Genomic DNA, 18121 nt, shown 5'->3' on the forward strand with positions numbered 1-18121 from the left:
TTTCATGTATATTTTGTTTCATAAAAATGAAACTTTGTGTTTCATATATATTTTGTTTCATGTGTGAAATTGTGTAGTGAATGGTGATGACTTTTTCTCAACTCACTCACTCACTCACTCACTCACTCACTCACTCTTGAAAAACCAAAGGTGGATCTGATGTTAGGAAGGTGTAGGGGTAACTAGAGCGTTCGCCCATTACAACAAAGATCTGGATTCGATTCTCTAAATTTGTACAGTGTTTGAAGTCCATTTCTGGTGTCGCCTGCCGTGACATTGCCACAAGCGGCGTAAAATTACACTCACTCACCGACTCACTGTTACCCAAATCTGTCATGCGAATCATGTGGAAACTTGTATGCTGTCCTGACGACTGCACATGTCCTTAGAGAATCCGTTTACACACTTTCGTGAGTGAGTGAGTGAGTGAATGAGTGAGTGAGTGAGTGAGTGAGTATGGTGTACGAGCGAACCCATTAACAACTGAATAGGCTACCCCATTTCCACTACATCTCTTGGAAGTGACAGACTGCATCGGTGGCCAGTCTTGCCTCATAGCTGTGGTGTTCTGACAAAGTGGATAGGTGCTCACGATATCAATCACTGGTTTGTCTGTTCAGCCTCGGTTAATTACAGGCAAGTGTCAGCAATATAGGTACTCAACACAAGCGTACAATCAGTAACGGCTGGGTCCTTGACTACCGATTAATATGTTGCGGTATAAGGAAAGAAACAGAAAGAAAAAGAAATCCTAGTGTAAAACATTGGATTCAACATATACGTACCGCTGCCGCGTAGTTGTGATATCACGTGATAAAGACAGTACGGTTTGATGCCAAACTTACAAACCCGTGGCGACCGCGGTTAGGAAAGATCTTCAGCAACGCATTCTTGTCGTAAGAGGCGACTAACGTAACTGAGTGGTCAGGCTCGTTGAGTTGGTTGATCAGCGTGTCCCAGTTTCGTAGATCGATGCTCATGCCGTTGATCACAAGATTGTGTGGTCCACACTTGATTATTTACAGACTGTCGCCATATCCATGCACCTGGAATATTGTTGAGTGGAGGGTTAACTAAACTCACTCTCTCACTCTGTTGCGACAGGCATAAATAAACGAGACAATCCAGTGACTGACACGGAAATCTATGCAAGTGGGATTCGAAGACACGTGTCAATGAAGTCAGCGAGCCTGACCATGTGATCCCCTTAGCCGCCTCTAACGACAAACACGGGGTGCTGAAGATCAGTTCTAACTCTGACCATGTGATCCCATTAGCCGCCTCTAACGACAAACACGGGGTGCTGAAGATTAGTTCTCACCCTGAGTATGTGATCCCATTAGCCGCCTCTAACGACAAACACGGGGTGCTGAAGATCAGTTCTCACCCTGACCATGTGATCCCATTAGCCGCCTCTAACGACAAACACGGGGTGCTGAAGATCAGTTCTAATCCTGACCATGTGATCCCATTAGCCGCCTCTAACAACAAACACGGGGTGCTGAAGATCAGTTCTAACTCTGACCATGTGATCCCATTAGCCGCCTCTAACGACAAACACGGGGTGCTGAAGATCAGTTCTAACCCTGACCATGTGATCCCCTTAGCCGCCTCTAACGACAAACACGGGGTGCTGAACATCAGTTCTCACCCTGACCATGTGATCCCATTAGCCGCCTCTAACGACAAACACGGGGTGCTGAAGATCAGTTCTAACCCTGACCATGTGATCCCCTTAGCTGCCTCTAACGACAAACACGGGGTGCTGAAGATCAGTTCTAACCCTGACCATGTGATCCCCTTAGCCGCCTCTATCGACAAACACGGGGTGCTGAAGATCACTTCTAACCCTGACCATGTGATCCCCTTAGCCGCCTGTAACGACAAACACGCGGTGCTGAAGATCAGTTCTAACCCTGACCATGTGATCCCATTAGCCGCCTCTAACGACAAACACGGGGTGCTGAAGATCAGTTCTCACCCTGACCATGTGATCCCATTAGCCGTCTCTAACGACAAACACGGGGTGCTGAAGATCACTTCTAACCCTGACCATGTGATCCCCTTAGCCGCCTCTAACGACAAACACGGGGTGCTGAAGATCAGTTCTAACCCTGACCATGTGATCCCATTAGCCGCCTCTAACGACAAACACGGGGTGCTGAAGATCAGTTCTAACCTTGACTATGACGACTTCTTGAGATACACGGTAGGCGACACTACTTGCCCCTTTCCGTAACCTCCAATAAGACTCTTCCCCGACCAATAAATGCTATGCGCGAAAATACGAGAAATCAGTCCGAACGTGTGTGAAAATTTGGCAAAGTTTAGTCAAATGATTCCAAATCGTGAAAGATATATATCGATATTTCGCCTTTACAGTTAACATGTGTCGCATATTACGTTGCCAAATGTGAAGTCTTTACAAGCAAAGCGAGAAATTCCAAACACACATACAAGAGCGTTTCGTACATAACGGCTTCTATTGCGTCTCTGGGGATCATGTATGCTTACTTAGGGGATTTTACGTTCGCTTTCCGGTATGCTTTCCGAAGTTTTTCGCAGCAGGTCAAACGATCTATTTGGTGTTAGAGTGAGTGAGTGAGTTTAGTTTTACAAAGCACTTGGCAATATTCCAGCTATATGGCGCCGGTCTGTAAATAATCGAGTCTGGACAAGACAATCCAGTGATCAAAAGCGTGATCATCGATATCCCCATTTGGGAACCGATGGCATGTCAAAAAGTCAGCTTGTTGACCGATCCTGTTAGTCGCCTCTTTCAACAAGCATGGGTTACTGTTAGCATATATTCTAACCCGGATCTTAACGGAATATCAAATGGTTTGCTTTTAGACATTCATTTGAGTTAATAAGTAACATTTTTTTATTCCATGTAATAATAACCAAATATGTGATTTAAATACAACAAATCAACGTTAATCTTAGACATTGTACTTACATTTCATTCACGGGGATAATTTATATATGCGTACACATCTTACAGTTTGGCAGCAAGGTTACATGCAAGTTCAGACACCTGATGAACACAGCGCACACTAATTCATGATAGGAGTCCCCACGAATTCTTCAGTTTGACATATACTTGAACATCTGACTTTTGTTTCTGTTTTTGCCACTTCTAACTGTAAACATGCTACTTTACTTGCCTATTCAGAAAGAACTCCTAAACAGTAATTGTATATAAGTATATATTGTAGTCCGGACCAGACGATCAGGTGAACAAGAGCATGGGCATCAATTTACGCATTTTTGGACCAGACAATCCAGTGATCAACAACAATGGGAACCGATTACATGTATCAACCAAGTAAGCGAGCCTGACCACCCGATCCCGTTAGCCGCCTCGGAAGACAAGCATGGGCCACTGAAGATTAAGTGTAACCCTGATTTTCACTACACAAAGGATTCATGCAGCCTTGCACCCACCAAAAGACAAAAATGGGTTTGCCTTGTATGACTGTAAACAAAATCAAGTGAATTTCGCAAGTATGTACATTAATGATACGTTGTAATAGATTTCACGGTTTAGTTCTTCCTGCTGTTAGTTCCTGTGGTCTCTAGTATGCTGACCTACCTACTGTTGTTTGCAAGCTGTTGGTCATATTGTATTGCATAGAATCATGGTTTTATGGTATCATACTATATAGTTTTAAGTTGAAATCTGTGATGATCAACTTGTTTTCGTTTCCATTGTCGACATGTATTATGCTATCTATTGTGTTTGTTTTTTGGTTACTGAATACCAATTTCAAATATATTTAAATTTTTAAAATTTAAGTTAAATGTTCGCGGCAATATATGCTGAGAACCTCATAATGAATCGCTACAAACTTTAGAGGATAATAATTGTTAAAATGTCAGGGGCGGTTGTCGTCTCTGTTTTGAGAGACTTCTACTGGTGCATTCGCTTGCGGCGGTGATCGTTGTTTTCGAAACAGGAACCTTAAAAAGTGGAAGCATGCTGGTGCAGTGATAAATCACAATTTCGTCACGAGATGGAAGACAGCGTGTTTACCTTCGGGGCAATGACCGTTTTGCATCTGATTGTATTCTACAGATTCGGTGGAGACAGTGTTGTGGTGCGGGGTGCCGTATTCAACACAGCATGCAAGATCTGAGTTAGAGGTGGTTCAGGGGAATTCGACAGCAAATCGGTATATCAACGAAAGTCTTACATGTCACATGCATCCGATTATGGACCGACAGAGGGAGTTGTTCCATACATACAGCATGCGTCACTGTCTGCTCCCGTCACTGTCTACTCCCGTCACTGTCTTGCCATGGCCTTCCCAATCATCAGATCTGAACCCGATCAACTAAGTCGACGTGTACGTGATCCTCATCCTCATTACCTGCACCTGGTACCGACAGAGGTCTGCAACGTTGCCCTAGTTGATGTTTTTCAAATTACCTGTCGAATGTAAGACATTAAATGTTAAATTTTAAAGTATGTAGTTTGATCTGCATTACGAATAATAGATACTATCAGTGACCTGGTTGACATTCTTCTCCCGGGCAGTATATGAAAATCACATTAGAGAGTAGAAACAAGGGTAAATTTCATCACATCCACACAGACAAAACATCTTATCACCACTTTGTAAATAACAACCGGATCATGTTGAACCCAGCAAGCACCTGACCTGGAGACCCACATATAGGACACATGTGTCAGAGCTGATACATGGAAGAAGGGCTGACGTTTAGGGTAGCCAAAGTAAGGATGCATTTTGCGCGAATGTGCCTCATCACCTTGGTGTTGTTTCTAAACGCGTTGTCTTCAACGAGAGGGACGAGGCCAGCGTCATTAGTTTGTGAGTTAATTGTTGATTCTTCATGACGTGGTGATGTATGATGTCAATGGCATTTTAGCTACATGTGTCCTATACTTGTATTTTAGTTTTGTGTGTAGGTGTCTTGGGTCATTTTTGTTAAAAGCCAGTGTTCGCTCTACCAAATGGTTAACCGAATCCGGACACCGTTGCTAAGAGACCGACTTGAACACTGGATTTAGGCTAACAATGCATTCAATCACTTATTTCGTGGCGTGAGTGAGTCGTGCAAGACACTGCTGTTAAGCAGTCTTCCGGTTACAACGCAACGTAGCGGCGGTGGGGGTAGCCTAATGGTTCAAGCGTTTGCTCGTCACGCCAAAGACCCAGGTTCGATTCCCTGCATGGGTGCAATGCACTACTACTACTACTACTACTACTACTACTACTACTACTACTACTACTACTACTACTACTACTACTACTACTACTACTACTACTACTACTACTACTACTACTACTACTACTACTACTGCTGCTGCTACTACTGCTGCTACTGCTACTACTGCTACTGCCGCTACTACTACTACTACTGCTGCTGCTGCTACTACTGCTGCTGCTACTACTACTACTACTGCCACTACAGCTGCTGCTACTACTACTACTACCATCACGATTACTACTACTACTACTGCTGCTCCTGCTGCTGCTGCTGTTGCTGCTGCTACTACTGCTACTACTGCTACTACTGCTGCTACTGCTACTACTGCTACTACTGCTGCTACTGCTACTGCTGCTGCTACTGCTACTACTACTGCTGCTACTGCTACTACTACTACTACTACTACTACTGCTGCTACTGCTACTACTACTGCTACTACTGCTGCTGCTACTACTACTACTGCTGCTGCTACTACTACTACTGCTGCTGCTACTACTACTACTGCTGCTGCTACTACTACTACCGCTACTACTACTACTGCTGCTGCTGCTGCTGCTGCCACTACTACTGCTGCTACCGCTACTGCTACTACAGCTGCTGCTGGTACTACTACTACTACTACTGCTGCTGCTGCTGCTACTGCTACTACTACTGCTACTACTGCTGCTACTGCTACTACTGCTGCTGCTGCTACTACTAACACTGACCCGTGAAGGTCCCGGGGTAGAATAGGCCTTCAGCAACCCATGCTTGCCATAAAAGGTGACTATGCTTGTCGTAAGAGGCGACTAACGGGATCGGGTGGTCAGACTAGCTGACTTGGTTTACACATGTCATCGGTTCCCCATTGCGCAGATTGATGCTCATGTTGTTGATCACTGGATTGTCTGGTCCAGACTCGATTATTTACAGACCGTCGCCATATAGCTGGAATATTGCTAAGTGCGACGTAAAACTAAACTCACTCACTCACTACTACTACCACTGCTACTACTACTACTACTGCTGCTGCTGCTACTACTACTGCTGCTACCGCTACTGCTACTACAGCTGCTGCTACTACTACTACTACCATCACGATTACTACTACTACTACTACTACTACTACTACTACTACTACTGCTCCTGCTGCTGCTGTTGCTGCTGCTACTACTGCTACTACTGCTGCTACTACTACTACTACTACTGCTGCTACTGCTACTACTACTGCTACTACTGCTGCTGCTACTACTACTACTGCTGCTACTACTACTACTACTACTGCTGCTGCTGCTACTGCTACTACTACCGCTACTACTACTGCTGCTGCTACTACTACTACTACTACTACTGCTGCTGCTACTCCTACTACTACTACTGCTGCTACTACTACTACTACTACCACCACTACTACTACTACTACCCCCACCACCACTACAACTACTGCTGCTGCTACTACTACTACTACTACTGCTGCTACTACTACTACTACTGCTGCTACTACTGCTACAACTACTGCTGCTGCTGCTACTACTACTACCACTACTACTGCTACTTCGGGGTACCAAAGTTTGTCGTAAGAGGCCACGTTTGGGGTCTTGACGGACTTGACTGACACGTATCATCGTATCCAATTTGTTATCGATGTTCATGCTGTTGATCAGTGGATTGTCTGTTCCAGAATCGATTATTTACAAATCGCGTTATTTCGGCGTGATATTAAACCCACAACTACTATGCATTGTTGTTAACATTATTACTACTAATGTAACTGCCAGTGTGCCATATCAAGACATCAGTTTTCTGGTACTTCGGTAGGCGATGGATGCTCTTCATCAAAACCAAAGCAGGACGTGGTATTCCTACCCAAAACGCTGAAGTCAATCTACTATGACCTTGAAATGAGGCCCAACATGTACCAAGGTGATCCGACGACCTTCACCTTTGACGGCTACGTCAGAATAACAATGGAGTGTCTCGAGACGACCAAAGAGGTCGTCATGCATCTTAATGACCTTGAAATAATGGCAGAGTCGATAGAGTTTGGATCCGAGGGTGGGTCAGATTCACCCGTGTACGTTTCCTACCAGACTGACGATGCCAACCAGCTGTTGGAGATCACCTTGGACAAGGACACGGTAGTAGGTCAGATGTATTACGTCAAGATGAATTTCACCGGACCTTTAAAGGATGATCTGAAAGGCTTCTATCTGAGTTCATACACTCGAGAAGGAGAGACGGTGTAAGTCTAGTTAGGTTGATTTCAATTAATAATCTGAAAAAGAAAACAAAGATTTTTGAAAAGTCACATCCGATTTTATGAAAATCGTTATTGAAAATGTCTGGCTCATTCGTAAATCAGGTGTGATTCAACAGTATTTCAGTAAGAAATGGGTAAGTGAGTGAGTAATCGAGTCAGGTTTTCGGATATATACTCAATTTGAAACATATGACGTTGTTCAGACAAATGATCATGTTTAAATATACGTTCATGCGTTATCAGATCATAGGGATACAGAATAGAAGTATGTTGATTCTTTATTAATGTGGGATGTTTTCTGCAGATATCTGGCCACCACGCAGTTTGAGTCGACAGACGCCCGAAAGGCTTTCCCGTGCTTCGACGAGCCTGAGTTGAAGGCGCATTTCAACATCACAATCGTCAGAAAGACCGAGTTAAATAGCATGTCCAACATGAGGATTGTCAGAACTGACGACAGGTACGTCATGTATGTTGTCAGATTTGACGACATGTTCGTCAACAAGGTTGTCAGGTATTAAGACACGAACAGTGGTTGTCAGAGCTGCCGACAGATACGTCATACAAGTGTCAGGACTGACGGCAGAAACGTCATAGAGGTTGTCAGTTATGATGACAGGAACGTCATAGAGACTGTCTGAAATGACGACAGGAACGTCGTGTAGATTGTCAGATTTGACGACATGTTCGTCAATAGTGTTGTCAGGTATTAGGGCACGAACCTTACAGTGGTTGTCAGAACTGCCGACAGGTACGTCATACAGGTGTCAGAACTGACGACAGGAGCGTCATGGTGGTTATCAGAACTGATGGAGGGAACGCCATAGAGGTTGTCAGGTATGACGACAGGAACGTCATAGAGCTTGTCAGGTATGACGACAGGAACGTCATAGGGCTTGTCAGAACTGTCGACAGGTACGTCATGCAGATTGTCAGAAATGACGAAAGGATCGTCATGCAGATTGTCAGAACTGATGGAGGGAACGCCATAGAGGTTGTCAGGTATGACGACAGGAACGTCATAGAGCTTGTCAGGTATGACGACAGGAACGTCATAGAGCTTGTCTATAATGATGACGGGCAGGTTTCCAGAACTGACGACACACGCATCAACACTTTTGTCAGATGTGACAACATTCACGTTGTAATGAATGGCTATTATGATGACAAGTACGGGGGTTTTAAGAACTGAGGACAGATGCGCCAACAAGTTTTTCAGAAATGGCGATAGTTAGGTCATATAGTTTGTCTCTTTTGGAGGATGTCAGCAATAGCGAAAGGAGCTTCAAGAAGGTTGTCCGAACTGACGAGTGGTACGCCATGCAAGCTGTCTTGAGAGACGGCTGATATATCAAAAAGGTCAATAACGAGGAGACGTACGCCAAGAAGGTTATGTCATGAAAGCATGAAAGTAGTCAAGAGTTACGTGACGAGGGTGATGTCACGAATCACGATTGTATCTCACGGAGGTTGTCTACACTGACGCCGGATTGTACGTCATGTTTGTTGTCAAATGGACGTGCGCAAACATACTATGATCGCAAATGGGTTACTGTTTCATTTACTGTGTACTTGCAAACAATATCCTCAGATTCGTCTCTGTGATTGATACTGAACAGGGCCCCGTTTCACAAAGCTCTCATAAGCCTAAGATCTCATAACTGTTCTCTTAGCATTCTTACTTCCCATGTTACAGCATTGGAGGTAGAATACTACGAGAAAAGTTACGAGATCTTGAGCTTACGAGAGTTTTGTGAAACGGAACACAGGCTTGTGCAATGAGGTATGTTAGTTTAAGGTCGTATTTTCAGGGAGGCAGGATTTGTTGCTGACGTTTACGAGACGACGCCGTTGATGTCGACGTACCTGGTGGCGTTCATCGTGTCCGACTTTCAGTTTATCAGGGGTATAACACCACGTGGCATTGAGGTAGGTGTATATGACTGGGTCCCGTCTCATGAAGCGATGTGAAGCTGATCCATACTCCCTTACATAAACATGAGTGAATACGGTTCTTTTCAGCATCATTTTTATCTACCTCCGTTCCATATGGTTATGATTGAGTGTGTTAGTTTATATAGCCTTTGCTTAACAAACAACGATTAAGCTTAATACACAATGTCGATGTCGTCACCGTATTCGACAGCTCTCGTGTGTGACCCTGCGTGTCAAAGGGCGATACAGCTGGATCGCAACCGCCGAATATTGGCCATTATTTGTCAGAGACCAGCGCCGTATACCTTCAATCATTTTACCACTTTTCTTCTACAACTGCACTATGAAATATAAATATATTTCCAGTATCGGGTATGGGCACAGAAGGAGTCGCTTAATGATCTAGACTACTCCCTCGATGTCGGCATGCGCACCATCACCTTCTACGAGGACTACTTCAACATCACCTACCCTTTACCCAAAGAAGGTCTGGCTGTTTGGCATCAACAGTTACTGTAGGCTTGCTCATTGTTTGATCTTGGGTTAGGCCGCATTCAACACCTTCCCTTCCGTACGTCCGCGGTCTCTAAATAATTGAGTCTGGACCAGACAATCCAATGATTGAATGAACACGTCGTTCGTCAGTGACCCGTGACGATGCGGTTTAGAATTGGTCTCTATTGACCCATGCTTGTCGTCACAGGCGACTAACGGAATCAGGTGGTCAGGCTCGCTGACTTGGTTGACTCATCTTACCGCATCCCAACTGCGTATATCGATGTTCAATGAAGTGCCGTCATATAGCGTGAATATTGCTGAGCGCAACGTTAAACAACAAATTTAACAATGCATACACATAACCAATTAGAAACTAATAGCATATACCATGCGCTATGTTTGTCGTTACACTTTCGCAGTAAAGAACAGATTTTATTACTTTTGTTGGTTTGAGAACCATCCGGGATTCAAACCCAATGTGAAAGCCATGCTGGCTGTGCTGGCGATTCGGAGATTAACTTTGAGGGTGTGTATTCGAATCTCGTAGGGATAAACCTCTTATATATTCTTTACTGTGAACGTGTAATCTCAAATATAACACACGTTGAACAAAATTAACGTGACCACAATATGCCTACAGTCACACGTAATCAGTCGATGGGTTTGAACCCCAACTGCACGGTGTGTTGGTTCATTCAAGAACTTACATATTGAAAAAGCCGGTAATTGTGATGAGTAAATGCAGGAAGGAACATTATGCAAGTACTTATCTTACCTACATGTATGATATTTTAACTTGATTGGTCAATGCCACATTTGCATGTCACCGGGTCACCCCTCCCTTTGAGGAGCATGACAACTGGAAAAAATGTAACCGCCAAACTCTCCGCCTAGAAGCTGTATCTCGTATCGTATGATGTCATAATATGACGAATGCAGTGCCCGGAGTTCGAAAACCTTTCGCCTGGCTGTTTTTGAGTTCACTGTGTACACATTTCGTTTACCGACTTTCACTGCTATGCTGAGACTGTTTTATACACTGAATCGTTTGCATTTTCAACTTGAACATAAATTAACCATTTTATTGCAGATTTAAGCTTGCCAGAATATGTTTTACTAATTACAAAACTCCATATAAGAGGCAGTGGCCATTTTGTAATTGAATATGGCGGTAAGATAATTGCGCTGTATGGTTCTCCATCGGGTGCTGTGGTGTGATGTATGCCTCTTTGAATTTGTAGAAGTGTTATCCCTCGCCTGCTGGTTCGGGTAACACTGCTACAACGAGGTGTACGTAAGACCGTATTACCCACGAGAGATTATTACAACTGATATTTCACTTCAGACATGGTAGCTATCCCGGACTTCGGGTCCGGGGCCATGGAGAACTGGGGCCTCATCACTTACAGAGCCGTCAGATTGTTCTTCACAGCAGGGGTCACCAGCAACTCGGCTAAACAACAGGTCATGGTTGTCATTACACACGAACTGGCTCACCAGGTGAGTAGATACACGAACTGGCTCACCAGGTGAGTAGATACACGAACTGGCTCACCAGGTGAGTAGATACACGAACTGGCTCACCAGGTGAGTAGATACACGAACCGGTTCACCAGGTGAGTAGATGCACGAACCGGTTCACCAGGTGAGTAGATGCACGAACCGGTTCACCAGGTGAGTAGATACACGAACTGGCTCACCAGGTGAGTAGATACACGAACTGGCTCACTAGGTGAGTAGATACACGAACTGGCTCACCAGGTGAATAGGTACACCAGGTGAGTAGGTATATATCCTTATGCACACCCACCAAAGATAATTTTCCCCCTGTGAAAAAAGTAAGCCCAAATTAAACGTGGAAATGGCAACATAAACGTATTACCATACCAGTGTATCGACAAGTAAATTATATAATTGCAATATACTGCGATTCAGGTACCAGTATTGCGATACATATTGCGATATATTGGGGACTTAGGTGTTTGACAGTGAGTGACACATGTCAATCCTGTTTACTATGTTATAGGCCCCTTAAACACATATGTCATCATTCTGAGGTTGCATGTTAAGGATTCTACCTTTTTGTATACAATTTGTAGTATAACGGCATGCCGTTTTGCCATTGTATAATGAAGGAAACATTTGTTGTGAATGACAGTCTGTGTATTTAAAGTTTGATTTAAAACCATATGCCGGTTCTCTGAAAAGATATTTCAATACGTATCGTTTGAAAAGCGCATTGCGATATACCGGTATGCTGGTAATATCTCTGAATCTACTAGTTATCTCCCTTTGTTGTTTCAGTGGTTCGGGAACCTGGTCACCATGAAATGGTGGGACGACCTGTGGCTCAACGAAGGATTCGCCACGTTCTTCATGTACTTTGGAGCTGAGGTTATTGAACCTAACTGGGACATGGTAAGCACTGTGTTTGGGGACATAATATACTGGAGATAAATATATTGTGTTTTCAATATATGACCTGGTTAGATGTACATGATGCCTTCTCTCCAGTAAGACCCGTGAAGGTCCGGAATAGAATAGGCCTTCAGCAACCCATGCATGCCGTAAGAGGCGACTAACGGGATCGGGTGGTCAGGCTCCCTGACTTGGTTGACACATGTCATCGGTTCCCAATTGCGCAGATCGATGCTCATGTTATTGATCACTGGATTGTCTGGTCCAGACTCGATTATTTACAGACCGCCACTATATACCTGGAATATTGCTGAGTGCGGCGTAAAACTCAACTCACTCACTCTGCAATGAATCTGGAACCTGCTTGAAATTTCAAAAGTTAAACAGGCTTCGGTTGCATCTGCTGGTAATCTCCAGATTGAAAAAAATATACTGCACAGAAAAAGAAACGCAATTTTCAAAAACTTGAAATCACTTACAAGAAATTATTCAAATTTATGTCTTCTGTTTATATATATTCGTCCATTTTTCTGTGACAGATTTATTTGGTGATGGGCTAAGACGCGATCTCAGTGTACAATAAGCATCGGTCACTGGTTTTGTGTCCAACTCTGTTATTCATAAAGATATATATGCGGTCGACAGCAGCATTGATACACTGGCATGTCTGATCATTCGAAATAACAAATCGAAGCGCTCGTAATATATCAAATGCCTTCATTCATTCATGTTTGATTGAATACTGGCTGGTTGATTTGGTACATAATCGAGTCTGGAGGATACAATCCAGTGATCTACATCATGGGCATCGATTTACGTAGTCGGGGTATGTGTAAACCGAGTCTGACCATGAGATCCCGTTTGTTGTCTCCTACGACAAGCATGGGTAGGTGAAGAACAGATTCTGACCCGGATCTTCACGAGTAGCAGGAAAGGGGTCTGGTGGTCAGACTCGGTGGCCTGGTTGACCAATTGCTTAGATCGATGTTCATGATGTTGATCACTGGATTGTATCCTCCAGACTCATGTCATCGTACGACAGTTACGTAGTTGCGTGCTCATCTGTTGATCACAGGTTTGTTCTCATGGTCCAGTGGATTGGATTGAATTTGGTGTGTGCAGTGGGCTGTCTCTCTGAATTAAAGATTTATTTAGTGAGATTTTTTGTTGTATATATATTCCAGCTATATGGCGGCGGTCTGTAAATAATCGAATCTGGACCAGACAATCCAGTGATCAACATCATGTGCATCAATCTATGGAATTGGGATACAATGACATGTGTCAGCCAAGTCAACCACAGATGATAGTCCATCACCAAAGTTTCAATGCAGATGCTTAAAAGGTCTCATATAAAGTAATTCAATTTAAGCAATGGAGTCAATGCACTTTCTCCTCTGTTTCATACAGTATAACCAGTTTGTTGTGGAGGAAATCATGCCAGTGTTTGAATTCGATGGACGTGTGACGTCACATCCGGTATATGTGGACGTGAAGAGCCCAGAAGAGATTGATCAAATATTTGACTCTATCTCCTATAACAAGGTGATTCTTTAGATATTAAGTCGATTTGTTTCCGTATAAAAAAGTCGATTTTGTCTCCAGTTATAATCATATTGATAATAATCATCATACGAAAACAGTAGCAGTAAGAGTTGATCTTCTTTAAATAGATAAAAAAAATGCCACGAACATTGACACATCTAAATATGGAAGACCTTTTCTTGAAGAGTGTACATCAAATCACATATTGTGACATCATCTGAAACATTTCATGTTGTTTTGTATGTGGCACATGTCTACAGTTATGTAGAGTCAGAAGCCACGAGAAGCTTACCCAAAAGCATAAACTGGCAAGTAAGCAACCAAACACTGCCCTTCTTATAGGCCTTCATAAATAAATAATATTCAATAATAATGACAATAATTCGAAAAAAAACGACGACGACGACGACGACGATGATGATGATGATGTTTTTTCTCCTTAACGTCATCAGGGAGGGTCTGTGATACGGATGCTGAAGTTCTTCATCGGCGCCGGGACGTTCCAGAGGGGCTTAACGGTGAGTGTATGAGTGCGTGCGTGCGTGAGTGAGTGAGTGCGTGCGTGCGTGCGTGCGTGCGTGCGAGCGTGTGAGTTTTGGATTAACAAATGCGGATAACACCAAACTTTTGTTTCAGCTTCTTGGGTGAGTACATAATCTCTGCTACAATTAACTCATGTCCGTCTGTCAATCAAACAACAACACTAGACACCAATCAGAAAACTCGTCCATTGTGTCTGACAAATTCAAACATACAGATATGCAACATAAGATATTTTCGGCGAAATTCGCTTTACTTTGCCTATTATGACGGTGCCCGGGGGTATTTTCTCGTTGCGTCGCGTATGTTTAGAAAATTGATTGTATGATGACGACGTCTGTTACAGCGATATCTCCTCTCTCGTGAATACAGCAACGCCGACCACGACGATCTTTGGGTGGCACTTAGAACGGTGAGCATTGTATACTAGTACTCAGGGGCAATAGAAACGTTTGATTTTTCAGTCGAATTTTGTCTTTAGTTAGCGATATCATAAACATCAAACGACTTGTACTGACGTTTAGTCAGGATTGACGATAACATCTGCAAAGCTGTGTCGCCGATGGGGGTAGCCAAGTGGTTAAAGAGTCCCACTTATGATGGTAATACTCATACTCTACCATTAATTGTTGTAACATGGAAGTTCTTGAATAAGCGGGGCGGTGGTAGCCTAGTGGTTAAAGCGTCCCCTCGCCACGCAGAAGATCTGGGTTACATTCCCCGCTTAAGTACAATATTTACCGCCAATTTCTGGTGTCCCCCGCAGTGATATTGCTGGAATATGTTACTGATAACAACGTAAATCTAAACTCACCTACTCCCTGCCCTTGAAAGACTTTTACAACTTTTCAAAATATGCCAACGTACCCGTGTGGTGATAAGTATTTCAAACATTATATACACTACCGGGTGAAATAAATTCACGTTTCAAACATGATATGGATGTAAGATTAGGGACCCTTCATAATTTATGGCTAGGGGTGGTGAGGGTGAGGGTTTCGGGGAGTCTCCCATTTTGTCCTGGAGGAGGGGGACGGGTTGGGGTCATCAGTTTTGTACGCATGTTCTGGAGGGAAGGTCCATTGATTTTGTACATGACAAGCAACGCAGTGAGGTCTCCCAATGCGCTACAGGAGCTATTTTGGCGCACACGATCGCACTATGGGCACAGTTGTCCCCTCAGGAGATCACACGAAGTCCTTAATGGTGTCACAACGTGTCTACCATGTCTTCATGGAGGGTCTGCGGCGCTTGCACGCAGTGTTACCAATTTTACTGCGCTCTCACAGCGACTGAACGGAGATGCCACGGCGATCATTTCACTCGGGCACCAAGGTTGAAGGTCACTGGATTGTCTGGTTCACACTCGATTACTCGATAACAGACCGCCGCCATATAGGTGGAATATTGCTGTGACTGTTGTTAAACAACTACCACGAAACAGCCGATGACCTGTTTGATGAACTATCGCTGAGTGCGGCAGTACGAAATAAGTTACACAAACAACCTTACGCAAAGTCTTTACTGGGTTCAATGTTGCCACGTCAGAAGATAATACCCTGCATTGGTCCTAAGCATAAATACAACTGAGAACATCTAACAGTTTCAAAGTGTTTGTTTTTCGTTGTCACCCATTATCAACGATCACAGAAAATGACTCACCTATCTCTATTTACATAACTGCTTATGTACAGAAAAGCGAAATTGCATGTCTCGATGTGAGTGAGTTTAGTTTTACGTCGCACTCAGCAATATCCCATCTATATGGCGGCGGTCTGTAAATGATCGAGCCTGAACCAAACAATCTAGTGATGAACAACATGAGCATCTATCTGCACAAGTGAGCATCTATCTGCACAAGTGGGAACCGATGATGTGTGTCAACCAAGTCAGAGAGCCTGACCACCCGATCCCGTTAGTCGCCTCTTATGACAAGCATAGTCTCCTTTTCTGGCACACCTGGCAAATAATTGCACGATGTCCGCCATTCTTTAAAAATGTAATTTAGTTAGCCAACAGAAACAACCTTGGGTCCTCTCATGATTCTTAAATGCAGACTTGACTGTTCTCATAGTGGCCATCTCAAAGTCACCGATTCAACGGAGTTTACAGTCTTGACATTGCCCATTGAGCAGACCCTTTTAACAGTGAACACTTAATGGCGAAGACCCTGTTGACACTAACTACATTAATTAATCCGTCCTGAAGACCATCTTTAAAAAACAAACAACACTTTAAGTGTCTTCGTTAATCCCCAATTCTCAAGACCAACCTCCTTATGCCCCACGTCCTACACAGACCACCTTGAGAAAGAATAATGCGGGGCTTGTCTCATATAATTTCTTTGCTTTGGGGCTTTTGTCCAAAGGGGCTTTTCTCTGAGGGGTTTCTGTCTTGTGGGGCTTTTTTCTGTCCGCCTAACACCCCCCCCCCCCCCCCCCCCCCTTCACCCCCGACGTTGAACCCAGCTCACTCACTGTTGCAGCAAGCCGAGGAGGAGAAGAAGACTGCCCACGTGGTGGACACGATGAAGACGTGGACACTGCAGATGAACTATCCAGTGGTCACCGTGTCCAGGGCTGGCCCCAAGATGATACGGCTCACACAGGAGAGGTTCCTGTTTGACCCGGCCTCATCAGACCCCGGCAAATACGTGTCCCCGTATAAGTAAGTCCCTTTTTAATTGTGAATCCCGGTTATTCCACTCACTCCGGACACTCTTCATTCCGTACGGGACAGTGGGGTAGCCAAGTGGTTAAAGCGTTCTTTCGTTACCCTGAAGACCCGGGTTCGATCCTCCACATGGGTACCATGTGTGAAGCCCATTTCCGGTGTCCACCGCTGTGATGTTGCTGAAATGTTGCTAAATTTGACGGAACACCATGCTAACTCACTCACTTTATTACAGCTCGTAAGGTTTAGGTACATCTACACTTACCGTGTATCAGGAATCCTCATTATAACACAGCTCATTAGGCAGGACTCTCTTTATTCCACGTATTTATGAAATGCTCTATGGGTCACAGAGCTTGCATATTGGTACTTATCTTGCGTCAGTCATAAATATCGTTTTCTGATTGGCTGAGCGCTCTTCTGTTATTTTCAATATACCACGCTTTCATGCGAGTAGCATTTTCTGTATATATACCCCACTGGGAATGCCAAACTCACTGGGAACCTCGTGGAATTTTTTTTCTCGAATATTATTGAATATTATTGCATTTACTTTCATTTTTAGCAAATGAAATTCGATAAAAGGGTGATGACTCTTTATCTACCTGTCTTGTCGTCTGAAAAATTTAGCGATGGCAACAAAAGACTTTGTGCCCGTGATTCTAACAATTCAGAATTAACATTGATGTACCCGGCGTAAAACTGAACTCCACGCGGCACATCACTATGAAAGCGTAACTTGAGGCGTAGTTTTGACGTTGACGTTAAAGGTTTCAAGCTGTTTGATAGCTCTAATTTCACCATAATCTCTTATGGAAACGCAATGCCGTTTCGAAAATGGTCAAATGCAATATCTCTTATATTTGGTATTACACTTTCTCAGGAAACAAGGTAGTTCAAGTGCGTGATCTAAACTACCAGTTGTTCAAATTTCATGTCTGTGGAAGCCCCGGTGGCTGAGTGGGTTAGATCACTTCAATGCCAGAACGACCATAAAGCCAGAAAATACTGGAATCTGTACTTTAGTGAGAAAGCATA

General features: G+C 43.7%; 1 protein-coding gene across 2 annotated transcripts in view; it reads left to right on the forward strand.

Annotated features, from left to right (window-relative positions):
- Positions 1 to 4678: 4678 nt before the first annotated feature.
- LOC137259267 (aminopeptidase N-like) overlaps positions 4679 to 18121 on the forward strand; it is a 34997-nt gene continuing 21554 nt past the window's right edge. Inside the window, exons 1-11 of one of the 2 annotated variants that reach the window (XM_067796900.1) lie at positions 4679 to 4835; positions 7033 to 7456; positions 7779 to 7934; positions 9286 to 9403; positions 9776 to 9896; positions 11253 to 11407; positions 12212 to 12325; positions 13736 to 13870; positions 14323 to 14388; positions 14757 to 14822; positions 16896 to 17077. In XM_067796900.1, coding sequence (XP_067653001.1) covers positions 4706 to 4835; positions 7033 to 7456; positions 7779 to 7934; positions 9286 to 9403; positions 9776 to 9896; positions 11253 to 11407; positions 12212 to 12325; positions 13736 to 13870; positions 14323 to 14388; positions 14757 to 14822; positions 16896 to 17077 — 1667 coding nt within the window. In that variant the 5' untranslated portion in view covers positions 4679 to 4705. The remainder of the gene's footprint in view (positions 4836 to 7032; positions 7457 to 7778; positions 7935 to 9285; positions 9404 to 9775; positions 9897 to 11252; positions 11408 to 12211; positions 12326 to 13735; positions 13871 to 14322; positions 14389 to 14756; positions 14823 to 16895; positions 17078 to 18121) is intronic. The other variant, XM_067796901.1, reaches the window with a different exon arrangement.

Source organism: Haliotis asinina, chromosome 13 (genome assembly GCF_037392515.1).
Source record: "Haliotis asinina isolate JCU_RB_2024 chromosome 13, JCU_Hal_asi_v2, whole genome shotgun sequence".
Classification (NCBI taxonomy): domain Eukaryota; kingdom Metazoa; phylum Mollusca; class Gastropoda; order Lepetellida; family Haliotidae; genus Haliotis; species Haliotis asinina.